The 26,854-nt window shown below is 36.4% G+C and overlaps 1 protein-coding gene across 15 annotated transcripts in view; it reads right to left on the bottom strand.

Moving 5' to 3' along the window:
• Nucleotides 1-26,854, bottom strand: part of ZNF280D (zinc finger protein 280D) — a 319,813-nt gene that overhangs the window by 95,795 nt on the left and 197,164 nt on the right. For all 15 annotated transcript variants that reach the window (XR_008417077.1, XM_019442008.2, XM_053889035.1 and 12 more), the window contains 3 exons: nucleotides 25,135-25,252; nucleotides 12,549-12,719; nucleotides 12,297-12,406 (listed from right to left, as the gene is read on the bottom strand). Coding sequence is in view for 14 of the 15 variants with exons in the window: in XM_019442008.2 (XP_019297553.2) it covers nucleotides 12,297-12,406; nucleotides 12,549-12,719; nucleotides 25,135-25,252 (399 nt within the window). In the remaining variant the exon portion in view is untranslated. The remainder of the gene's footprint in view (nucleotides 1-12,296; nucleotides 12,407-12,548; nucleotides 12,720-25,134; nucleotides 25,253-26,854) is intronic.

The raw sequence follows: 26,854 nt of genomic DNA, 5'->3' as shown, positions 1-26,854 counted from the left end.
CTTCTCTGACCTCAGCCACAGCAATTTCTTACTTGATACATCTCCAAAGACAAGGGAATTAAAAGCAAACATGAACTACTGGGACCTCATCAAGATAAAAAGCTTCTGCACAGCAAAGGAAACAACCAACAAAACTAAAAGGCAACCAATGGAATGGGAAAAGGTTTTGCAAATGACATTCAGACAAAGGGCTAGTATCCAAAATCTATAAAGACCTCACCAAACTCTACACCTGAAAAACAAATAATCCAGTGAAGAAATGGGCAGAAAACATGAATAGACACTTCTCTAAAGAAGACATCCAGATGGCCAACAGGCACATGAATAGATGCTCAATGTCACTCCTCATCAGGGAAATACAAATCAAAACCACACTGAGATATTACTTCACGCCAGTCAGAGTGGCTAAAATGAACAAATCAGGAGACTATAGATGCTAGAGAGGATGTGGAGAAATGGGAACCCTCTTGCACCGTTCGCGGGAATGCAAACTGGTGCAGCTGCTCTGGAAAACAGTACATAAGTTCCTCAAAAAACTAAAAATAGAACTAACTACCCTATGACCCAGGAAGAGCACTGCTAGGAGGGTACCCAAGGGATACAGGAGTGCTGATGCATAGGGGCACATGTTCCCTAATATTTAAAGCAGCACTTTCAACAATAGCCAAATTATGGAAAGAACCTAAATGTCCATCAACTGATGAATGGATAAAGAAGATGTGGTTTAGGGGCGCCTGGGTGGCTCAGTCGGTTGAGTGTCTGACTTCAGCTCAGGTCATGATCTCGTGGTTCGTGAGTTCGCACCCTGCGTCGGGCTCCGTGCTGACAGCTCAGAGCCTGGAGCCTGTTTCGGATCCTGTGTCTCCCTCTCTCTCTGCCTCTCCCTCACTCACGCACTCTCGCTCTCTCTCTCTCTCTCTCTTTCTCGGTCTCTCAGAAATAAGTAAATGTAAAAAAATTTTTTTTTAATTAATTAAAAAAAAAGATGACGTGGTTTATATACACAATGGAATACTACTTGGCAATGAGAAAGAATGAAATCTTGCCATTTGCAGCAATGTGGATGGAACTGAAAGGTATTATGGTAAGTGAAATAAGTCAGTGAGAGAAAAAGACATCATATGTTTTCACTCATATGTGAATCTTGAGAAACTTAACAGAAGACCAGGGGGAGGGGAAAGGGAGGGAAAAAAAGTTACAGAGAGGGAAGGAGGCAAACCATAAGGGACTCTTAAATACAGAGAACAAACTGAGGGTTGATGGGGAGTGGGGGAGAGGAGAAAGTATGTGATGGGCATTGAGGAGGGTACTTGTTGGGATGAGCACTGGGTGTTGTATGGAAGCCAAGTTGACAATAAATTATATTTAAAAAATGCTAAAGGATGGGTTTGTAATACAATTGTGAGAGAATCATCCATATCGCAAATAATATTAACAATCTTAGAAGTGAAATATATGGCAGAAAATATCAGTAATGAAAGATATAGATTGACATTTGGTATTTCTCCATCCATGTAAGATAAAGTACACAACAGGATGGAGTTAAGATGGCAAAGTAGTATGGGGACCCTAAGCTTGTCTAGTCCCTGACATCAGCTGGATCAGCATCACACCATTTTGAACACCTAGGAAATTGATCGAAGGATTAATACAATAATCTGAATTATTTGAGCCAGAGAATTTGGCAGTTACGCAATGAATAGAAGTGAATTGGGGGAGGAAAAAACCCACAGAGCCATGGAGGGTAGGGAGTCATTTTCGCAGAGAGAGGACCGAGAGATTAAGAAAAAGGGGGAAACTGTAGCACATCGGGATCATGCAAAAAAAGCACACACCCCAAAAGTAGCTGGAGAGAAACAAAGAGTAAAAACACTCACAGGAGACAGGACAAGACGTTTGTTGTCCAAAATCACTGATGGGGAGAAAGGAGAGGGTTCTAATACTGCCAGAAGTTTATACACAGTGGAGAACAGAGTCTGAAGTTTCAGAGCTCAGTGCCTGGCAGTCCTCTGGTGGAAAAGTAGGGCAAATACCCAAAAGCAGGCAGCACAGTTCGAGGGGTCCAAGTCTCTCACGGGGAGAAGCGGTTCTCCTGCTTGCACTGCATTTGGTAGAGGCCATACAACCTTCCTATGGGCAAGATTCTCAGCAGACCCTGGAGAACTGCCACATTTACTGATATTTTAACAATGATCCCAGAGTGGAGCAAAACCTGGCACTGGCTGTGTGTTGTGATTTACCATAAACTCTGAGACAGTGCTGCTCCGCGATCACGTGAATGTTTTCTGGGACAACCTGGCCACTGCCCAGGAATACCCTACCCCAGAGAATCAGCATGGATCCAAGATGCCGGGGTCTCTGAAGTGTGGGGTTTTGAAACACAGCCCCATCTGAGATAAATCTCTGGAGGCCACACCAGGAAGACAGACAGCTTGGACAAAGAGTAAAGGCATGGAGCAGATGGAAGCCTGAGACAAAGGACGGTTGCTTGACTGCTTGTGTGTGAGGGCATGAAATTCCTGCGCCAGAGACTAGAGAGCCAGGTGAAGCTATTTTCACTGCAAGCATGCACATGCACATGCACACACATGTGGAACAACCCCAGTGAGCTAAGCAGTGCCACCAAGTAGAAAACAGAGCTGTTACACCAAGCCATGCCCACCTGCACACTCCAGGCACATCCCCCAGAGGACCAGCACAAATCACTTCCACCTGCTTAGTCTACAGACTACAGTGCTGCAAAGTTTCAGTTCTAGGGAAAAATGGATATAACTTCATTTGGATATCATTCGGTTTGCTTGTTTGTTTATTTTCTTTGCTTCTGTTTTTATGTTATTTTCTTTTTTCTCTCTCTGTTTCTTAGATACAGAAAGGGAAATTTTTTAAATTTTTTTATTCTACTTTATTTTCTTTATTCTCTTTTATACTATTTTATTCAATTTTTTAATGTTTATTTTTGAGACAGAGAGACAGAGAAAGAGTGAGAGAGAGAATGAGCAGGGGAGGGGCAGAGAGAGAAGGAGACACAGAATCTGAAACAGAATCCAGGCTCCGAGTGGTCAGCACTGAGCACAACGCGGGGCTTGAACTCGTGGACCATTAGATCATGACCTGAGCTGAAGTCAGACACTTAACCGACTGAGCCACCCTGGTGCCCCTTTTTTAATATTTAAATTTGTTTTATAAGTTATTTTTTCATTTCTCTCTTTTCTCTTTTCTGTCAAGCTTATCTAAACAAGCAGACTAAACACACCTAGGTTCCAGCTTCCTTTATTTGACTTTTTTTATTTTTAATTTTTTATTTTATTAATTTTTTCTTTACCTCCAAAATGAAAGGACAGAAGAATTCCCCTCAAGAGAAAGCAGATGACAGCCAGAAATTTAATTGACAAAGATATAAGTAAGACATTTGAACTAGAATTTAAATTTTTTTTAATGTTTGAGAGAGAGAGAGAGAGAGAGAGAGACAGACAGAGTGTTAAGTGAGGGAGGGTCAGAGAAAGGGAGACACAGAATCTAAAGCAGGCTCCAGGCTCTGAGCTGTTAGCACAGAGCCTAACATGGGGCTCAAACTCATGAACTGTTAGATCATGACCTGAGCCAAAGTTGGATGCTCAACCAACTGAGCCACCCAGGCATGCTGAACTAGAATTTAAAACCACAATTATAAGAATACTAGCTGGGGTTGAAAGAAGGATAGAAGACACCAGAGAATCCCTTTCTACAGAGATAAAAGAACTAAAAGCCAGTCAGGCTGAAATTAAAAATGCTATAACTGAGATGCAATCTCAAATGGATGCCATGACAGCAAGGATGAACAAAACAGAGCAGTGAATCAGTGATATAGAAGATAAAATTATGGAAAATAAAAAAGCATAAAAAAAGAAAAAAAAAGGCAAAAGATCACAATACAAGACATAGAGAACTCAGTGGCTTATTAAAGAGGAATAACATTCATATCATAAGAGTCCCAGAAGATGAAGAGAGACAAAAAAAAAGGGGCAGAAGGTTTATGTGAGCAAATTATAGCTGAAAACTTTCCTAACCTGGGGAAGGACACAGACATCAAAACCCAAGAAGCACAGAGAACTTCCATTAGATCAACAAAAACCAACTATAACCAAGACATATCATAGTCAAATTCACAAGATACACAAACAAGGAAAGAATCATGAAAGCACCAAAGGAAAAAAAAGTCCTTAACCTACAAGGGAAGACAGATCAGGTTTGCAGCAGATCTATCCACAGAAACTTGGCAGGCCAGAAAGGAGTAGCAGGATATACTGAACATGCAGAATCAAAAAAATATGCAGCCAAGAATTCTTTATCCAGCAAGTCTGTCATTCAGAATAAAAGGAGAGCTAGAGTTTCCCAGACAAACAAAACTAGAGGAGTGGTGACTACTAGACCTGCCCTGCAATAAATTTTAAGGGGGACTCTGAGTGGAGAAAAAAACAAAACAAAACAAAAAAGACCAAAAGCAAAAAAGACCAGAAAGGACCCAAGAACATTACCAGAAATACCAACTCCATAGCAATACAATGGCATTAAATTCATTTCTTTCAATAATCAACTCTGAATGTAAATGGACTAAATGCTCTAATCAAAAGACACAGGGTATCAAAACGGATAAAAAAAAAACAATGCCCATCTATATGCTGACTACAAAATACTCATTTTAGACCTAAAGACATCTGCGGTTTGGGGCGCCTGGGTGGCTCAGACAGTTAAGCATCTGACTCTTGGTTTCAGCTCAGGTCATGATCTCGCATTTGTGAGTTCAAGCTCCGTATTGTGCTCTGTGCTGACAGTGCAGAGCCTGCCTGGGAATCTCCATCTCCCTCTCTCTCTCTGCCCCTTCCCCATTCATGTTCTTTCTCCCTCAAAATAAATAAATAAACTTTAAAAAATTAAAAAAAAAAAAAAAGACAACTGCACACTGAAAGGGGATGGAGAACCAACTATCATGCTAATGGATGTCAAAATAAAGCCTGAGTAGCAATACTTATATCAGACAAATTAGATTTTAAAATAAAGACCGTAACAATAGATGAAGAAGGGCATTATATCATAATTAAGGAGGTTATCCACCAAGATCTAACAATTGTAAATATTTATACCACCAACTTAGAATCATCCAAATACACAAGTCAAATAATCACAAACATAAAGAAACTCATTGATAATAATACCATAATAGTAGACGGACTTTTTTTTTTTTAACTTTTTTTTTAACGTTTATTTATTTTTTTTTTTTATTTATTTTTTTTTTTTTTCAACGTTTATTTATTTTTGGGACAGAGAGAGACAGAGCATGAACGGGGGAGGGACAGAGAGAGAGGGAGACACAGAATCCGAAACAGGCTCCAGGCTCTGAGCCATCAGCCCAGAGCCTGACGCGGGGCTTGAACTCACGGACCGTGAGATCGTGACCTGGCTGAAGTCGGACGCTTAACCGACTGCGCCACCCAGGCGCCCCTAACGTTTATTTATTTTTGAGACAGAGAGAGACAGAGCATGAACGGGGGAGGGTCAGAGAGAGAGGGAGACACAGAATCGGAAACAGGCTCCAGGCTCTGAGCGGTCAGCACAGAGCCCGACACGCGGCTCAAACTCACGGACCACGAGATCATGACCTGAGCTGAAGTCGGACGCTTAACCGACTGAGCCACCCAGGCGAATAGGCGGACTTTAACACCCCACTTACAACAACACACAGATCATCTTAGCAGAAAATCAGCAAGGAAACAATGGCTTTGAATGACACACTGAACTGGATGGACTCAACAGATATGCTGAGAACATTTCATCCTAAAGCAACAGAATACACATTCTTCTTGAGTGCACATGGAACATTCTCCAGAACAGATCACACACTGGGTCACAAAACATCCCTCAAAAAGCACAAAAAGATCAACATCATTCCATGCATATTTTCAGACCACAATGCTATGAAACCTGAAATCAGCCACAAGAAAAAATTTGGAAAGACCACAAATACTTGGAGATTAAAGAACATCCGTAAACCAAGAAATTAAAGAGGAAATAAAAAAGTGCATGGAAGCCAATGAAAATGAAAACATGACAGTCCAAAACCTTTCAGACGCAGCAAAGGCAGTCATAAAAGGGAAGTATATCCCAATCCAGGCCTTGCTGTAAGAAGGAAGCAATGTCTCAAATACACAACCTAACCATTCACCTAAAGGAGCTGGAAAAAGCACCGCAAATAATGTACAAAACCAGCAGAAGAAGGGAAATAAAGATTAGAGTGGAAATCAATGATTTCTAAATCAAAAAAATAGTAGAACATATTAATAAAACTAAGCTAGTTCTTTGAAAAAATTAACAAAATTGATAAACTCCTCGATTTATCAAAAAGAAAAAGGAAAGGACCCAAATAAATAGAATCACAAATGAGAGGAGATTTCACAACAAACACCATAAAAATACAAACAATAATAAGAGAATATTATGGACAATTATATGCAAACAAATTGGGCAATCTGGAAGAAATGGATAAATTCCTACAAGCATATAAATTACCAAAACTGAAACAGGTAAAAGTAGAAAATTTGAACAGACCCATAACCACTGAAGAAATTGAATCAGTAATTATAAACTAACAAAACTGAAACAGGAAGTAGAGCATTTGCACAGACCCACAGCCAGTACAGAAATTGAATCTGTAATAAAAAATCTCCCAACAAACAAAAGTCCAGTGTTAGATGGCTTCCTGGGGCAATTCTATCAACATTTAAGAAGAGTTAACACCTATTCATTTGAAGCTGTTGCAAAAAATAAAATGGAAGGAAAACTTCCAAACTCATTCTGTGAGGTCAGCATTTCTTTAATTCTAAGACCAAAGACTCCACTAAAAAGGAGAATTACAGACCAATTTCCCTGATGAACATGGATGCAAAAATTCTCAACAAGATACTAGCAAACCAAATGCAACAATACATTGAAAGAATTACTCACCATAAGGAAGTGGGATTATTCCTGGGCTGCAGGAGTGGTTCAATATCCACAAATCAATCTATGTGATATATCACATTAATGAAAGAAAGGATAAGAACCATATGATTCCCTCAATAGACACAGAAAAAGCATTTGACAAAATATACCATCCTCTCTTGATAAAAACTCTCAAGAAAGTAGGGATGGAGGGAACATCCCTCAACATCATAAAGGCCATCCATACACGAAAGACCCATAGCTACTATCATCCTCACTGAGGAAAAACTGAGAGCTTTTCCCCTAAGGTCAAGAACACAAGAGTGATGTCTGCTCTCACAACTGTTGTTTATCACAGTACTGAAAGTACTAGCCTCAGTAATCAGATAACAAAAAGAAAAAAAAGTCATCCAAATTGGCAAAGAAGTCAAACTTTCACTTTTCACAGATGACATGATATTCTACGTGGAAAACCTCGAAGATTCCACCAAAAAACTTCTAGAAGTGATACATGAATTCAGCAAAGCTGCAGGATATAAAATTAACATACAGAAATCAGTTACATTTCTATACACCAATAATGAAGCAACAGAAAAAGAAATCAAGGAATCTATGCCATTGATATATTGCACCAAAAACCATAAGATACCTAGGAATAAACCTAACCAAAAAGGTAAAAGATCTACACACAGAAAGCTATGGAAAACTTAGGAAAGAAATTGAAGAAGACACAAAGAAATGGAAAAATATTCCATTCTCATGGACTGGAAGAAAAAATATTGTTAAAATGTCAATACTACCCAAAGCAATCTACACATTCAATGCAATCCCTATCAAAATACCAGCATTCTTCACAGAGCTAGAGCAAATAATTACAAATTTGTACAGAACTAGAAAAGTCCCCAAAGAGCCAAAGTAATGTTGAAAAGGAAAACCAAAGCTGGAGGCATCCCAATTCTGAACTTCAAGCTACATTACAAAGCTACAATCATCAAGATAGTATGGTACTGGCACAAAAGAGACACATAGATCAATAGAACAGAACAGAAAACATGGAAATGGACCCACAAATACATGGCCAACTAATCTTTGACAAAGCAAGAAAGAATATCCAACGGAAAAAAAGACAGTCTCTTCAGCAAATGGTGTTGGGAAAACTGGACAGCGACATGCAGAAGAATAAATCTGGACCACTTTCTTCCACCATACACAAAAATTAACTCAATATGGATGAAAGACCTAAATGTAAGACAGGAAGCCATCAAAACCCTAGAGGAGAAACCAGGCAAAAACCTCTGATCTCAACTGCAGCAACTTCTTACTAGACATGTCTCCAGAGGCAAGGGAAACAAAAGCAAAAATGAACTATTGGGACCTCATCAAGATAAAAAGCTTCTGCACAGCTAAGTAAACAATCAACAAAACTCAAAGGCAACCAACATAATGGGAGAAGATATTTGCAAGTGACATCTCTTATAAAGGGTTAGTATCAAAAATGCATAAAGAATTTCTCAAACTCAACACCCAAAAAATAAATAATCCAGTGAAGAATGAACACTTTTCCAAAGACATCCAGATGGCAAACAGACTCATGAAAAGACGCTCAACATTACTCATCATCAGGGAAATACAAATCAAAACCACAATGAGATACCACCCCACACCTGTCAGAATGGCTAAATGAACAACTCAGGAAACAAAGATGTTGGCGAGAATGTGGAGAAAGGGGAACACTTTTGTACTGTAATGCAAACTCGTGCAGCCCCTCTGGAGAACAGTACAGAGGTTCCTCAAAAAATTAAAAATAGAGCTATCCTATGGCTAGCAATTACACTACTATGTATTTATACAAAAAATACAAAAATGCTGATTCGAAGGGGCATATGCACCCCAATGTTTACAGCAGCACTATCAACAACAGCCAAATTATGGAAAGACCCCAAATGTCCAATGACTGATGAATGGATAAAGAAGATGTGGTATATATATATACAATGGAATATTACTAAGCAATCCAAGAGAATGAAATCTTGCCATTTGCAACAATGTGAGTGGAACTAGAATGTATTTTGCAAAATGAAATCAGTCAGAGAAAGACAAATATCATGATTTCACTTATATGTGGAATTTAAAAAAACAAAACAGATGGACATAGGGGAAAGGAAGGAAAAATAAGATAAAAACAGAGAGGGAGGCAAACCAGGGGAGACTCTTAAATACAGGGAACAAACTGAGGGCTGTTAGAGGGGAGATGGGGACAGGATGGGCTAAATGGGTGATGGGCATTAAGGAGGGCACTTGTTGGAATGAGCACTGGGTGTCATATGTAAGTGATCCATCACTAAATTCTACTCCATTATTATACTATATGTTAACTAACTTGGATTTAAATTAAAAAAATATTAATAAATTTGTTGTAGATTTAAAAAAAAAGATGAAGTATACAACAAAATAAAGATACAGAAATCTAAATAATGTAATTAATAAGCTATGTTTGATTGATAAATTTCAAATTCCATACCCTATGAAAAACTGCATACCTATTTTCAGGTTTCCATGTAACATTAAATAACCTATCCACTCAAAAAGGAAAAAAAAATTGTGAGAATTTTGGCTTTTACCATTAATGTTTGAACGCCAGTTATGCCTTTAAATAAACTGGCTATAAAACAATGAGAAAAATGTTCATCTCCAAGAATTTTTTTCTTTTTTTTTTTTTTAAGATTTTAATATATATTTTAGAAAGAACCTACAAGCAGGGCAGAGAGAAAGAAAGAGAGAGAGAGAGGGAGAGAGATTCTTAAGCAGGCTCCATTACCAGCGTGGAACCCGAAGCAGGGCTCGATCCCACGACCCTGGGATCATGACTTGAGCCAAAATTAAGAGTCAGATGCTCAAGAGAGTGACCTGCCCAGGTGCCCCTGCAAGAATTTTCTAAAGATTAAATGAAAAACAGTATTTAAAGTTTAGTAGTCTGGCACATGGTCTCAGATACACAAATTGTTCTTAATACTGTAGGATATTTGCCTTATGTTTTAGATATTCTTTACTGAAAGAGAAAACATTATTTCTGTAGTGCAGTCATCTACTTATCTATAATAGCAAACATTAATTCACAAAGAATCTAAAAATCACATTTTTTCAAAATGGAACTCATTGTTGTAATACTAAAACTTCAACTGATATATAAAATGCATAAGTTAGGATACAAAAAGTCTAAGTTTTAAACTTCCCTGTCCTAGAGTTGGTGACTATTCTGTCACATTTCTTTATGATATAAACACACATAATAAGCTGTTTATATCATATATTTAACTTAGTTCACTAATACGTCTTCGAGATCATCCCGTATCATTATCCATTACAGACATTCCATTCTTTTTAAAAGGTTGCATAGTGTTCTATTATATGAATATTATATGAAATTTTGGTTGTTTCTAATATGAGTAATCAAAAACAATGCAATAATACACATATTGGATGTAAAGCTACATTTTGGAAAATAGCTGCCAATTTTACCAGATACAGAAGGATATACACAATATGCTACAATTTATATACAAAACAGAAAGAAAATAAGAACATTTGTGTTAACTGTATATGTAGAAAGGAAATTAGGAAAAAAACAAAAACCAACTAATAAAAATTATTTTCTTTGAGAGTCATTCTGAGAACCAGTTAAATAAGAGACACAGTTAGGATTTTTCACTTATATGTCTTTGGAAACTTTTTTATCTTGAATAATATCACTGTATTCCTTACTCAAATAATTAAAGTCAAAAATGTAGCTTTTTCTTTCCATCTAAAATGCAAACATAAAATACATCAAGTATCTCATCAAAGCATTACACAGATTAAAAAAAAAAAAAAAAGTGAAAGCACCTGTACAGGTTAATTCTTATGTAAGAAGAAAGCACAGAGTGCAATTATCAGGGACTACATTCTGGTTGCTGGAAGTAGTGACAGACCAAATGCTGTTTTGTAACCGAATAAAAAGACATACTTGAAATTCTAAAAAAGTTCCCTTATTTTTTCTACCTTTTTAATAAAATGTTTTATCTTAATAAAAGTTTGTCAATCTCTGAAATTGTGAACAAGAACTTTCCTTACCTATTTCTTTACAACTGTACCTTTCTCCTTCCTTTCTTTCTTCATATAATCTACATGGACTTTTTTCTTTCTCTTTCTCCCTTCCTGCCATTTCTACAGGACATGCAAAGAGAATGCAGGATATCTTTCCTCACACCAAAGGAGGATACTGTAATATACACTAAAATATTTCAAGTGAAATGTTACCTACACCTCATATTTCATTTGTACTTTGAAAAATTCTTAAAATTTAATCTCAAGAGCTTCCTATTCCAATAAAAAGCCTGAATTAATTTAGGGCAATTACACAAACTATACTCTGAATATAATTATTTCAGATGAAATGCTCCATCATTTGGGGTTTAAGTCTGAGCGTTGAAAATTAAATGTAAAATTCAGATTTTCATCGTGTAATGTGTCATGCACATGTTACTATGAACCCAAAAACATAATAATTACAGAAACTATAAAAATGCCTTTTTTTAAAAGTTTGAATTATGCCAAATCTACTAAATATTTTGATTAATAATTTACTTTCATTTAAAATGAGAATATAATAAGTATACATTATAATGTATATAAACTTAATTCTTAAAATTTGATGATTCAGGGGCGCCTGGGTGGATCAGTCGGTTAAGCGGCTGACTTCGGCTCAGGTCATGATCTCGCACTCCGTGGGTTCGAGCCCCCCATCGGGCTCTGTGCTGACAGCTCAGAGCCTGGAGCCTGCTTCAGATTCTGTGTCTCCCTCTCTCTGACCCTCCCCCGTTCATGCTCTGTCTCTCTCTGTCTCAAAAATAAATAAACGTTAAAAAAGGGGCGCCTGGGTGGCTCAGTCGGTTAAGCGGCCGACTTCAGCTCAGGTCAAGATCTCGCGCTCTGTGAGTTCGAGCCCCGCGTCGGGCTCTGGGCTGATGGCTCAGAGCCTGGAGCCTGCTTCCGATTCTGTGTCTCCCTCTCTCTCTGCTCCTCCCCCGTTCATGCTCTGTCTCTCTCTGTCTCAAAAATAAATAAAAAACGTTAAAAAAAAAATTAAAAAAAAAAATTTAAAAAAAAATTGATGATTCAGAGGAAATTTAAAAATCTTATATGAAGATAATCATTATGAATATAAATCTTTGCCAAAGTTATATGGAAATACCACTATGACAAGATTTTTTTCATTAAATATCTGGACAAAGCATTATTTACTATAAATCAATACTTTAGGGATTTGCAAACCTTTTTAAAATTAAATTTTGAAAAATTTTTACCTTCATGTGATTTTTCAAAGGATCCAAAAGATTAAAATGAATATTGCACTTTGGACAAGCTCTTGGAAAAGGTGTTCCATTTTTAGATTGATTTGATGAGGTATTTGTACCTAAAATAAATTCAAAACATATGTAATTCAAAATTCATCTTTTATAACTTTAACCACTAAAAATAGTCAGGAAATTTACGATTTCTAAAATTTATATATAAATACTATAATTTCTTTTTTATACGCCACATTTCACATTTACCTTTTGATGATGTAGCCTGGGGAGATGTCACTGAAAGAGACTTAACTGAAGGAAATACAGCTGAAGAATTTATTCCAGAAACACCATCACTGGGCTTAGGTTTTTTTGGATTAACGCTGTTTACTTCAGAAGTAGAAGGACGTTTTGATAAAAACGAACTTTCATTCATACCTACAATGAGTTAAATAAGTGGGAAAAGTATTTTTAAACACTGTAGCATGTTTCCTACAACTAAATAAAATTACTTTGGAGCTAAATTAAATGTAATACAATTGAGTGATCCTATCATTCAAATGACAATAAATAATGATAAAAATTTATGTGATGAAAAGTCAGGGGTGTACCAAATGGAAATCTTAAAAAAGAAGAACAAAACTGGAGGCATCACAATCCCAGATTTTAAGATATACTACAAAGCTGTAGTAATAAAACAGTATGGTACTGGCACAAAAACAGACACACAGATCAGTACAACAAAACAGAGAGCCCACAAATAAACCCACAATTATACGGTCAATGAATCTACAACAAAGAAGGCAAGAATATACAATGGTTTGAAAAAGTCTCTTCAACAAATGATGTTGGGAAAACTGGACAGTTAACATGCAGAATGAAACTGGATTACTTTATTACACCATACACAAAAATAAACTCAAAATGGAATAAAGACCTAAATGAAAGATCTGAAACCATAAAATTTCTACAAGAAAACATGGGCAATAATCTCTTTGAAATCAGCCATAGAAATATTTTTCTAGATAGGTCTCCTCTGGCAAGGCAAACAAGAGCAAAATTAAACTACTGAGACTACACCAAAATTAAAGACTTTTGCACAGCAAAGGAAACCATCAACAAAACAAAGAGGCAATCTACAGAATGGGAAAAGATATTTTCAAATGATACATCCAATAGGGAGTTAATATCCAAAATTTACAAATAACTTATACAACTCAACAGCAAAAAAAAAAATAATAACGCAATTAAAAATGGGCAGAAGAGATGAACAGACATTTCTCCAAAGCAGACATACAGATGACCAACAGACGCATGAAAAGATGTTCACCAACACTAATCATCAGTGAAATGCAAATCAAAACCACAATGAGAAATCATCTCACACCTGTCAGAATGGCTAAAATCAAAAAGACAAGAAATAACAAGTGTTGATGAGGATGTGGAAGAAAAGGAACCCTCATGCATTGGTAGGAATGCAAGCCAGTGCAGCCACTTTGGAAAACAGTGTAAAGGTTCCTCAAAAAACTAAAAATATAATTACTGTATTATCCAGTAATTCCACTACTGGGTATTTACTCAAAGAATACAAAAACATAAATTCAAAAAGATGTATGTTTATTGCAGCATTATTTACAATAACCAAAATATAAAAGAAACCCAAGCATCCATCCACAGATGAATGGATAAAGAAAATGTGATGTATATGGAATATTAGCCATAAAAAAGAATGAAATCTGAACTTTTGCAACAACAGAGATGGACCTAGAGGGTACAATGCTATAGTGAAATAACTCAGAGAAAGACAAACACCATATGATTTTATTCATATGTGTAATTTAAGAAACAAAACAAATGCATAAAGAAAAAAAGGAGAGAAAGAAATAACCCAGACTCTTAAACATAAAGAACAAACTGGTAGTAGCCAGCAGGCAGGTGGATGGGAAATGGGTGAAATAGGTGAAGAGGATTAAAAGTACACTTATCATGAAGAGTACTGAGTAACATATAGAATTTTTGAATCATTATATTATACCCCTGAAACTAATATAACACTGTATTCAATTATATTCGAAATTTTTTAAAAAGTAATTTAACTTTTGGGTGAGGAACTAAAATGGCAGCATAGTAGGACTCTAGGCTCCTCTTGTCCCTTGAACACAACTAGGTAACTATAGCATCATTCTGAATACTCAAGAAATTGACCTGAGGACTGACAGAACAAACACCACAACTAGAGGGAGAGAAGAGGCCACACATCTAGGTAGGTAGGAAGCACAGACACTTTGGGGGAGAAATGGACTGCAGGTGCTGCAGAGGGGAGGGAGCTCTGGTGGTGGAGAGATGAGAAAGAGAGGGGAGGGAGAAAGAAAGAAAAAGAAAAGAACACACAGGGGAATGCACAAAAACACTTCCCCAAAGCCATTGGCCGGGAAAAGGAGACAGGCGGATTTTCCTATGCAATCAGCAGAGCTTGAAGACAGGAGTTTTAAAGGTCAGCAGGCTTGACGAGAAGGCAGGCAAACAAATCTGGGGAAGACAGTGACATCTGAGGAATGCCCAAGGCACACAGTGGGGCAACTGTTCACTTGTGGGGCGCATCTGAGAGAGGTAGCATTTGGAGAGGCACCTCTCACGGGCCAAAAGAACTGGGAGCGCTATTTCCCTACCCTGCCCCTCAGCATAGGCACAGAGCCACCTGCCAAGGGAAGCTTGGACCCAACACTGGCTGCCTACCCTGTGCACCTTGGCCTCTGGCAACTGCCGTTCTTGGTCAAACCCACATCAGTCCCAGGGCAACAAGACCTTTTGCCAGAAGGCCAGCACAGGCCATGCCCACACCACATCCCTAAAGTTTGGAGTTTTAGAAGTCAGAAGGGTTGGCTGGGCTAGAGCCCTAAGTACACTGCACTGCTCCTGGCAGACAAGCAACCCAGGGACAGACAGCATGAAAATGGCAATCTGAAAGATGCCTGGGACACAAGAAGGGAAACTACCTGCTCTTTTGAGAGTGCTTCCCTGATAGGAGCAAGCACGGAGACCCCTCTCTGGGGACAAGAGAGCACGCTGGCACCATTTCTCTCCCCAAGTGTCAGCATAAACCACCTGCAGTAAACAGCATAGTGCCTACACTGACTGCCTAACCTGCTTACACCATGCCCTGCACCGCCCCCCAGCACTCTGGTGGGACTTCCCTTCTTGGGCAAGCATGCTTCAGTACCAGTGCAGTCGGCCGTTTACCCAGAAGACCAGCAGAAACCCCGCAAACATCACGTCCCCTGGCCAGACAGTTCTGCAAGGCTTCAGTTCTAGAGGAAGTAGTTAAAACTCACCAAACTCTGTTCCAGGTCCAAACAATGCTCACTGCAAGCAAACAGAACCTCTGAAGATGATTGGCCTAAAGGACATACTAGCCAAAACACAGCAGTGAAGTGCACACAACACACACCAGAGACACTCCCTGAGGCGCCAAGCTCTGAACACTATATGACCTCTTCTTCATAAAGCCATTAGTCTCAGAAACAGGAAATATAACAGGCTTTTCTAACACACAGAAGACAGAGACCTAGATAAAATGCCACAACAGAGGATTTAATCCCAAATGAAACAACAAAAAGTCATGGCCAGAAATTCAATCAAAATAGATATAATATCCCTGATAGAAAATTTAAAGCAACAATCATACAATACTTGCTGAGCTTGAAAAAAGGGAGACCCTTACCTGAGATAAAACTGTTAAAAAACAATCAGTCAGAAATGATAATTGCAATCTGAAAACAAACTGAAACAAACTGGATGCAGAGAACACATGGATGGAAGAAGCAGAGGAACAAATAAGTGATACAGAAGATAAAATAATAGAAAATAATGAAGCTGTACAAAAGACAGAAAGAAAGAATTATGGAACATGAGAATAGACTTAGGAACTTAGTGACTCCATCAAACATCATAACATTCATATTATAGGAATCCCAGAAGGAGAGAGAAAAGGGGGGAGAAAATTTATTTGAGAAAATAACAGCTGAAAACTTCCCTTATCTGGGGAAGGAAAGAGACATCCAGATCCAGGAAGCACAAAGAACTACCATCAAAATCAATAAAAGCAGGTCAACATCAAGACATATTGTAATCAAATTTGTAAAATATAGCCAAAAAAAAAAAAAAAATCCTAAAAGCAGCAACACAAAAAGTCCCTACCTTACAAGGGAAGATCCATAAGTCTAGCTTCACATCTCTCCATAGAAACTTGACAAGCCAAAAGGGAGTGGCATGATATATTCAAAGTGCTAAATGGGAAAAATCCGCAGCCAAGAACACTTTACCCAGCAAAGCTATCATTCAGAATAGGAGAGATAAAGAGTTTCCCAGACAAATAAAAACAGGAGTTCGTGACCACTAAAACAGCCCTGCAAAAAATATTAAAAAGGGACTTTTCAAGTGGAAAAGAAAGACTAAAAGTGACAAAGACAAGGAAGGAACAGAGAAAATCTCCATAAACAATGACAAAACAAGTAATACACTGCTACTAAATATATACCTATTAATAATTACTCTAAATGTAAATGGACTAAATACTCCACAAACAAAAGACATAGGGTGTCAGAATGGGTTAAAAAAAAAAAAAAAAAGGTACTGGGGTGCCTGGGTGGCTCAGTCAGTTGAATGTCCAACTCTTGATTTCAGCACAGGTCATCCAGGGTCAGGGGATTGAGCCCTGCATTAGGCTCCACACTGAGTGTGGAGTAAGATATTTTCTCTCTTCCTCTGCCCCTCTCCGCACTCATGTACAATCTCTAAAATGATAAAAACATTTTAAAAAATAGGGGCATCTGGGTGGCTTAGTCAATTAAGTGTCCAACTTTGGCTCAGATCATGTTCTCACAATTTGTGATTTCAAGCCCCAAATTGAGCTCTCTGCTGTCAGTGTAAAAGCCTGCTTCAAATCTTCTGTCCCCCTCCCTCTCTGCCCCTCCCCATCTTGTGCTCTCTCTCAAAAATAAACAAACATTTAAAAATGTTTATTAAAAAAATAATAAATAGGGGTTCCTGTGTGGCTCAGTTGGTTAAGCGTCTGATTTTAGCTCAGGTCATGATCTCACAGTTCATGAGTTTGAACCCCGCATTGGGCTCTGTGCTGACAGCTCGTAGCATGGAGCCTGCTTCGGATTTTGTCTCTCCCTCTCTGTCTGCTCCTACCCCCTCATGCTGTCTGTCTCTCAAAAAATAAGTAAACATTTAAAAAAAATTTTTTTTAATAAATAAATAATAGCAAGACCCTACTAAATACTGCCTAAAGAAACTCATTTTAGACCCAGACACTGGTAGTTTGAAAGTGAAAGGATGGAGAAATATTTATCATGCAAAAGAACATCAAAAGAAAGCCAGAAGAGCAATACTTATATCAAACAAATTTGGTTTTAAAACACAGGCTATAACATGAGATGAAGAAGGGCACAACAGAATAAAAGGGACTATCCAACAAGAAAGTCTAACAATTGTAAATATTTATTACCCCAACATGGAGATACCCAAATATATAAAACAATTAATAACATAAAGGAACTAATAATAATACGATAATTGTAGGAGATTTTTAACACCCACTTACATCAATGGACAGATCATCTAAGCAGAAAATCAACAAGGAAACAAGGGCTTTGAATGTCACACTGAACCAGATGGACTTAACACACATATTGAGAACATTTCGTCCTAAAGCAGAATACACATTCTTTTCAACTGTACAAGGGACATTCTCCAAAACAGATCACATACTAGGTCACAAATCAGGCCTCAACCAGTACAAAAAGACTGAGATCATATCAGGCGTATATTCTGATTACAATGCTATGAAACTTAAGGTGAACTACAAAAAAAAATTTGGGAAGACCTCAAATACATGCCACTGAACAACGAATGGGTCAACGAGGAAATCCAAAAGCAAATACAAAAAATACAAGCGAACAAATGAAAATGAAAACACAATGGTCTAAAACCTCTGGAATGTACCAAAACTGGTCATAAGAGGGAAGTTTACACTGGCTCCTGGGTGGCTCAGTCAGTTAAGCATCCAATTCTAAATTCAGCTCAGGTCATACTCACAGTTCTTGAGATTGAACCCTACATCAGACTCTGCACTAACAGTGCAGAGCCTGCTTGGAATTATCTCTCTTCCCCCACATCCCCTCCCCCAAAAAAAAGACATTAAAAAAAAATAAACTTAGTTTAAAAAAGAGGGAAGTCTGGCCTACCTTAAGAAGCAAGAAAAGTCTCAAATAAACAACCTAACCTTATACCTAAAGGAGCTAGAAAAAGAACAACAAACGAAACCAAAAGCCAGCAGAAGAGAAATAATCATCAGAGCAGAAATAAATGATAAAGAAACTAAAAAAAATATTTGAACAGATCAATGAAACCAGTACCTGGTTCACTGAAAAAAAAAAAAAAAATCAATGAAATTGATAAACCTCTAGTCAGACTTATCAAAGAAAAAAGACTCAAATAAATCACAAACAAGAAAGGAGAAATAACAACCAATACCACAGAAATACAAACAATTATAAGAAAATATTATGAAAAACTATATGCCAAAAAACAACATGGAAGAAATGGATAAATTCCTAGAAACATATAAACTACCAAAACAGAAGAAGAAATAGAAAACTTAAACAGACCAATAACTAGCAAAGAAATTGAATCAGCAATCAAAAATTTCCCAACAAAGTCCAGGGCCAGATGCCTTCACAGGGGAATTTTACCAAACATATAAAGAAGAGTTAATACCTATTCTTCTCAAATTATTCCAAAAAACAGAAACAAAAGGAAAACTTCCAAATTTATTCTATGATGCCAGCATTACCCTGATAGCAAAACCAGACAAAGACTGCACGACAAAAGAGAACCACAGACTAATATCCCTGATGAACATGGATGCAAAAATTCTCAATAAAGTACTAGCAAATCAAATCCAACAGTACATTAAAAGAATCATTCACAACAATCAAGTGGGACGTATTCCTGGGATGCAAGCGTGGTTCAATATTTGTAAACCAATGTGATACACCACATTAATAAAAGAAAAGAACCATATGATCCTCTCAATAGCTGCAGAGAAAAGTTCACAAAGTACAATATTCATTCAGGATAAAAACCTCAACAAAGTCAGTTTAGAAGAAACATACTTTAACATAGTAAAGGTCACATACAAAAATCCCACAGCTAGCATCATCCTCAACGGGGAAAAACGGAGAGCTTTTCCTCTACAGTCAGGAGTAAGACAAGGATGCCCACTCTCACCACTTTCATTTAACATAGTAATGGAAGTTCTAAGCACAGCAATCAGAAAACACAAAGAAATAATGGAAGTCCAAATTAGCAAGGAAGAAGTCAAACTTTCACTATTTGTAGATGACATGATACTGTGTACAGAAAACACAAAAGACTCCACCAAAAAACTGCTAGAACTGATACACAAATTCAATAAAAAATGAATGTAGAGAAAACTGTTGCATTCCTATACACCAGTAATGAAGCAGCAGAAGGAGAAATCGAGAAATCAACTCCATTTATAACTGCACCAAAAACAATAAGATACCTAAGAATAAACCTAACCAAAGAGGTAAAAGATCTATATGCTGAAAATTACAAAACATTGATGAAAGAAACGGAAGATAACACCAAGAAATAAAAAAAAATTCCATGTTCATGTATTGGAACAACAAATACTGTTAAAATGTGTATATTACCCAAAGCAATCTACACATTCAATGCAATCCCTATCAAAGTACCAACAACATTTTTCAGAGCTAGAACAAACAATCCTAAAATTTGTATGGAACCACAAAAGACCTTAAATAGCCAAAGCAATCTTGAAAAAGAAAAGCAAAGCTACAAGCATCACAATTCCAAACTTCAAGTTATAATACAAAGTTGTAGCGATCAAAACAGCATAGTAGTGGCACAAAAAGAGACATACAGATCAATGAAACAGAACAGAAAACCCAGAAATAAACCCACAATTATACGGTCAATTAACCTTTGACAAAGCAGGGAAGAATATCTAATAGGAAAAAGAGAGTCTCTTCAACAAATGGTGCTGGGAAAACTGGACAGCAACACACAAAAGAATGAAACTGGACCACTTTCTTACACCATACACAAAAATAAATTCAGACTGGATAAAAGACCTAAATGTGAGATAGGAAACCATCAAAATCCTAGAGGAGAACACAGGCAGTAACCTCTTTGACTCTGGCCATAGTAACTTCTTTCTAGATAGGTCTCCTGAGGTCAGGGAAACAAAAGCAAAAATAAATTATTGGGATATCATCAAAATAAAAAGCTTCTGCACAGCAAAGGAAACAATCAACAAAACTAAAAGGCAACCTATGAAATGGGAGATGATGTTTGCAGATGACATATCTGATAAAGAATTAGTATATAAAATCTATAAAGAACTTCTCAAACTCAACATCCAAAAACAAATCATCCCACTAAAAAATGGGCAGAAGACATGAATAGTCATTTGTCCAAAGAAGACATACAGATGGCCAACAGACACATGAAAAGATGCTTATTAATATCACTCATCATCAGGGAAACACAAATCAAAAATACAATGAGATATCATCTCACACCAGTCAGAATGGCTAAAATTAACAGAGGAAACAACAGGTGTTGGCAAGGATGCAGTGAAAAAGGAACCCTTATACACTGTTGGTGGTAATGCAAACTGGTGCAGCCACTGCAGAAAACAGTATGAAGGTTCCTCAAAAAGTTAAAAATAACTACACTACCATCCAGCAATTGTACTAGTAGGTATTTACCCAATGGATACAAAAATACTGATTTGAAGGGATGCATGCATGCTAATGTTTATAGCATCATTATCAACAATAGCCCAAATCTGGAGGAACCCAAATGTCCATAGACTGATAAATGGATAAAGAAGATGTGGTGTGTGTGTGTGTGTGTGTGTGTGTGTGTGTGTGTGTAATATAATACTACTCAGATATTAAAAAAGAATAAAATCTTTGGGCACCTGGGTGGCTCAGTCCATTAAGCGTCTGACTTGATTTTAGTTTAGGTCATGATCTCCCGGGTCATGAGATCGAGCCCCACATCAGCCCAGAGCCTGACTGGGATTCTCTGTCTCCCTCTCTCTCTGCCCTTCCCCTGCTAATGCACTCTCTCTCTCTCTCTAATAAATAAATAGACATTAAAAAAAAAAGAATAAAAAAATGAAATCTTGCCATTTACAACAGCATAAATGGAGCGAGAGTATTCTGCTAAGCAAAATAAGTCAGTCAGAAAAAGACAAATACGCTATGATTTCACTCATATGTGGAATTTAAGAAACAAAACAAATGAACATAAAGGAAAAAAAAAGAGGAGTGCCTGGGTGGCTCAGTTGGTTAAGTGTCTGATTTGATTTCCCTCAGATCATGATCTCGGTTCATGGGTTGGAGCCCCACATGGGAGCTCTGCGCTGACAGTGTGGAGCCTGCTTGGGATTCTCTCTCTCTGTGCACCACCCCCACCTCTCAAAATAAATAAATACACTTAAAAGAAAAAAAAAAAAAACTTGAGGAAAATTCCTAAGTACAAAGTAGAAAAACTAATCTTAAACGATAATACTTCACTCATTCATATGAAAGGGCCCATGGCTTGTTGGCCTTTTGGCTAAGATCAAGGGTAAAATATGAAAGGACTCATAATGGAAGGAGTGTTAGCATAAAGGTTTTCAAATTATGTTCCCAGAGCCTAAAAGGCTCATTTTAGGGAATATAGAGGGTATGTCTAACAGAGAAATTCTTGTATATTTTATTTATTAGGCTTCTGAATAAAATTTTTTTTGCATAGGAATTTTACTCCTAAAAACAGTTTGAAAACCATCACCTGAAAGCCTTATTCAGAGCATTAGCAAGAGAAATGGGGATATTTAGGCTATATAATCAGGCCAGGCAAAAGCTGTTTTTGAAAATAACATTCAACTGTACATGGTAATAAGCATTCTAAAACTGCACACCATATTTTCATTCTCTCAACTGTACACTGTAAGTAGGAGCAGTAAAGTAAATATATTAGAAATACTCCAGGGTTTTAAGTCAGAAAGTATAAGTTCAAATCGAGGCTCTGTCACTGACTAGCTATGTATTCTTGGTTTATTCAATTAACTTCTCTTAGCCTCAGTATCCTCTTTTGTAAAATAAGAGTTATAATGCCTTATTTTACAGAGCTGTTTTAAGATCAAATAAGATAATATATTTAAAGCACCCAACACAATATCTGACACACTGAAAGCATTCAATAATAAATGACAACTATTATCATTACTAAAAAAATATTTTGTATCTTAACTTACTTTTAAAAAGTACCCATACAATATATGGCACATAGAAAGCATTCAATAATAAATGGTAGCTGTTATCATTACTAATGAAATTATTCTGTATCTTACTTTAGAGGAAAAAAATTATTCTAATAGATTCACCTATCAGCTTTTTAATATGGGGAAACATGCCAGAAAAATAAAGAATATTATATTAGTTGGCTCCTCTGTTCATCCTGTGAAATAACATAAAAATGATTTTCTTCCCATCTTCAAGGCACATCATTATGGCTATAATATGGGTACCTGGAAAAGATTTTTGCAATCACAATAGCATTCTTGTGAAATGGTTAGGTTACTTGAAAAGCCAATGAATGCTGATATTTTAATTATGCATCTGCTTACATAACAGGCTGGAGAGTAAAAACAGACTGTTTTACTATAAGAAATTTTTAATATAATAAAATCACTCTGCATTTAGGAGTTTTAAATTCTGACCCTTCAACTTATTTATTCCTGTTGTCTTTGGCTTGTGTTGTTTCCTATTCTGAACAGTTCTCTCTCTGCCAGTAAAAATCCTTTCAAGAACAAGCTCAAATCCAATCTTCTCCAAATATCCATGATCACTGCAGAGTAGTCAATCATACTACTGAACATAAAACACATATTATCATTCACACCAACTGGTGTCAAATCCTTTAAAGTTTGGGGCATGTGGGTGGCTCAGGTGGTTAGGCATCCAACTTCGGCTCAGGTCATGATCTCACAGTTCATGAGTTTGAGCCCCACATTGGGCTCTGTGCTGACAGCTCAGAGCCTAGAGCCTGCTTCAGATTCTGTGTCTTCCTCTTTCTGCCCCTTCCGTACTCAATGCTGTGTGTGTGCCTCTCTCAAAAGTAAATAAACATTAAAAAAAATTTTTTTATAAAGTTCATAATGCACTTTCATTTTATTTATTTTATTTGTGCCTGAAAAATCCCTCACTAAAGTAGAGTGAGAATTAAAATTATATCTCCTGATGGCTGACTCCAGGCCTGGAAAATAAATGCATTAAAAAAGAAAAATTAAATCTCCATTTTAATAATATGAGAAAACTGAAGTATAAAGACTTGATAAAGACTACAAAAATCTTAAGAACGGCAGTTGAAATCTACATCTTCTTCCTCATCCTACTTACTGTTCAGGCTAAACTCTCTCTGCAACAGAAAACTTACAGGTTGAGCAGGAGTCATTGCCCTTACTCCCAAGAAGTTTCAAAAATTCACTTTTTCTATTAATAAAGTTTCTGTGTTTTAGAAAACCAGACTTAAGACAACAATTTTTCTTCTTCTTTCTTTTGGTTCTTACCTATGTTACTGACTATATTTTTATAAAGCATGTAAATGACACACCAAGAAGTGAATATGAACTCAATATTATCTAAATGGAAAAACATTTTAGGCACTAATATTACAATAAAAAAATTGGAGGAGAGGAGTGCCTGGGTGGCTCAGTCAGTTGAGCATCCAACTTCGGCTCAAGTCATGATCTCGCGGTTGATAAGTTCTAGCCACACATCAGGCTCTGTGCTAACAGCTGAGAGCCTGGAGCTTGCTTCGGATTCTGTGTCTCCCTCTCTCTCTGCCCCTCCCCCGCTCATGCTCTGTCTCAAAAATAAATAATCATTAAAAAAAATTTTTTTAAAGTAAGTGTGCTTGTATTTCTGTCTTGCTTTAAAAAAAAAAAAAAAAACAAAAAAACAATGGTTAAGAGGGTTTAGTAGATTCTCCACAATGATTTTTTAGTAAATAATCTAAAACTTCCCCTCAAATCTTACTTGTCTCTATTTAGTCAAATATCTGAAATACACCAAAACTGCTAAGATACAAAAGCATAATTGCCTTCATTACAGGGAATTTTCAATTAGATGAAATTCTTTCATAGATTACTAATTTATTTTAGGTTAATGAAGAACTATGTTTCAGTATACAATCTAAGAACTTTAATTCTACTAAACAGAAATTTCATATTCCTCCAATGGGCATATACTGAGTACTGGCTATATACAAATTTATTGTACCACTTTATAATAGCATTCTATAATCATATGTAACTACAGTATCTAAAGGCTTTACTGAATAGAAAGACGCTAATCTAATTAGGAAATCAATTGTAACCATATACTTTTTTCACACTAGTCATGGAAATTAATACTTCTTTTAACAGAGTATTTATGGTGTCAGAAGACTTCTATAATTTACAGAAATTATTTTATGATTTTTCAGCCCATTTTTAGTGCCAAGTAAGAACATTAGCCAATGTCTTATTAATAAAATGTCTTATTAATAAGTAAAAAACAAATAAAAATAAAATGTCTTATTAATAAATAAAATTTTACTTAAAACCATCCAAGGGGGAAAAAAAGTCACCCAAGAAAGGTATTCATGAACTATTAGCACCATTCTACCTTACAAGAAAGTCAATTACATATGCATATTCATCAAGTTTCTTCTTATAATTTTGTTTAAAAGTGCTAAAACCAACCTGGTATAGAAAGCGTCGGTCCCCCTTGGTAATGTGATGTTCCTGTATCCTGGGTCAAATCAAATAGTAACTCCGAAGAATTATTAGACACAACTCGTGATGAGTTTGTTATATAACCCTGTTAAAATATTTCAAAGGAAGAATATTACATTTATTCAACATAGTTACAATTATTTTCTTTCATAAACTTTTCTAAAGGTAAACTTAACTGTATGTCAATATTGTAAGAATAGCTTTTGATGACTCAATTAGTAGTTAATAAGTTATAAAACACAAAGGTAATTATTACTGTCAAAATTATCATCTAGTAAAACTAAAAGGAAGCTATTACTTACAGCTGATTTGTTCCTAACTAGCGAATTAAAACCGGGCAAATTTTAGTCTGATTTTTTCAAGATCAAGGAAACATATACTCATTTTAAATCAATAGGATTGATACACTTTAGAGGGCTACTAAAAATGCAGTATTCCTATCAAAGAGCAAACAGTAAAACTTATCAAAATCTTTGGGTAAAAGGAAAACAAATATGAAAACATACTGACATAAGTTTAAAAGCTTCTGTATCTCTATAAACCCCCCACCCCAAGACAAAATATTAGGGCAAACAAATTAGAAGTCAATCTGCAGTGCTGTGCATCAGGATTAGGGATGAATATATCACATGGTTTGAGTTTTGTAATCATCCTAATTGGAAAAATTTATAAGGCAAGGGTCAGGAAAAGAAAGAATGGGTGTCCCCCCACCCACACCCTGCCCCGCCTCACTCTTCCTACCATTCCACAGAAAGCCATGCTAGACCAGGTAATCTTCCATTTCATAGGATAAATATGAAAGCTACCTGATCAACAGGGTAAACAAATAAGAAAGCCAGGCAAACAGGGTTTATTTAAAATGGAAACTGTTTATAGGAATAATCTGGACCAGCTGCTCTGCTCTTGGAAGCTATGGAAACAAGTGTGTAAGTAACTCAAACCACTTCTAAAATTTGAGAAATAACAGGTAAATTATCTTTATTTGGGCCTTAACAATGTAATATAAAAAATCAGTAATGTCATGACTTTACTGTAAAAAAGCACAATCTTATTTCATAATAAATATTTTCTCCAAATTTGCACTTAAAAAATAGAAAATATTCACATGTATTTAACAAAATAGTTCTTTAACAGAAATACAAAGTTAATACTGTTAATACTTTATTAGGAAAACAACTGGTTAATTAAGCTCAACAATTTCAGAGAGCAGGCACATAGTATTCAATAATAATTGGTTAAAATAATTCTCCAACAGGGAATTTTTAATGTCTTAAAAAACAGTTCAAAAAGATATCAAATGGAATAGTAAGGGTGGAACAGACACTAGACTGAGATTCAGAAGACTGGCACATTTAACTATGTAACCTTGGGCAAGTCACTTCTGAGCTTCAAGTTATTCACCTATCAAACTGAAATAATGGCTACAATTGTGTTTTAAATGTACTTGTAGTTCATGACACATGTATGTATTAAATCAAGTAGTTGTCACATTACTAATAAAAACCTAATGTTATACCCTATTTTATAAATAGGTAAACTAAGTTTAGATGTGGTTACATAAGGCTTCCCAATACAGCTGCTTGTTGATGTAGCTGTAATTAGAATCGACGCCTTATTTCCAAGGCTATACCGTTAGGCTGTATCACACTAACTTTATTATAAGTGATAATAATATATCCCTGCCATC

This window comes from Panthera pardus, unplaced genomic scaffold (assembly GCF_024362965.1).
Source record: "Panthera pardus isolate Hobbes unplaced genomic scaffold, ASM2436296v1 HiC_scaffold_24, whole genome shotgun sequence".
In the NCBI taxonomy this organism is placed as follows: Eukaryota; Metazoa; Chordata; class Mammalia; order Carnivora; family Felidae; genus Panthera; species Panthera pardus.
The sequence above is the reverse complement of the archived record's forward strand: the minus strand, read 5'-3'. Positions and strand labels throughout refer to the sequence as shown.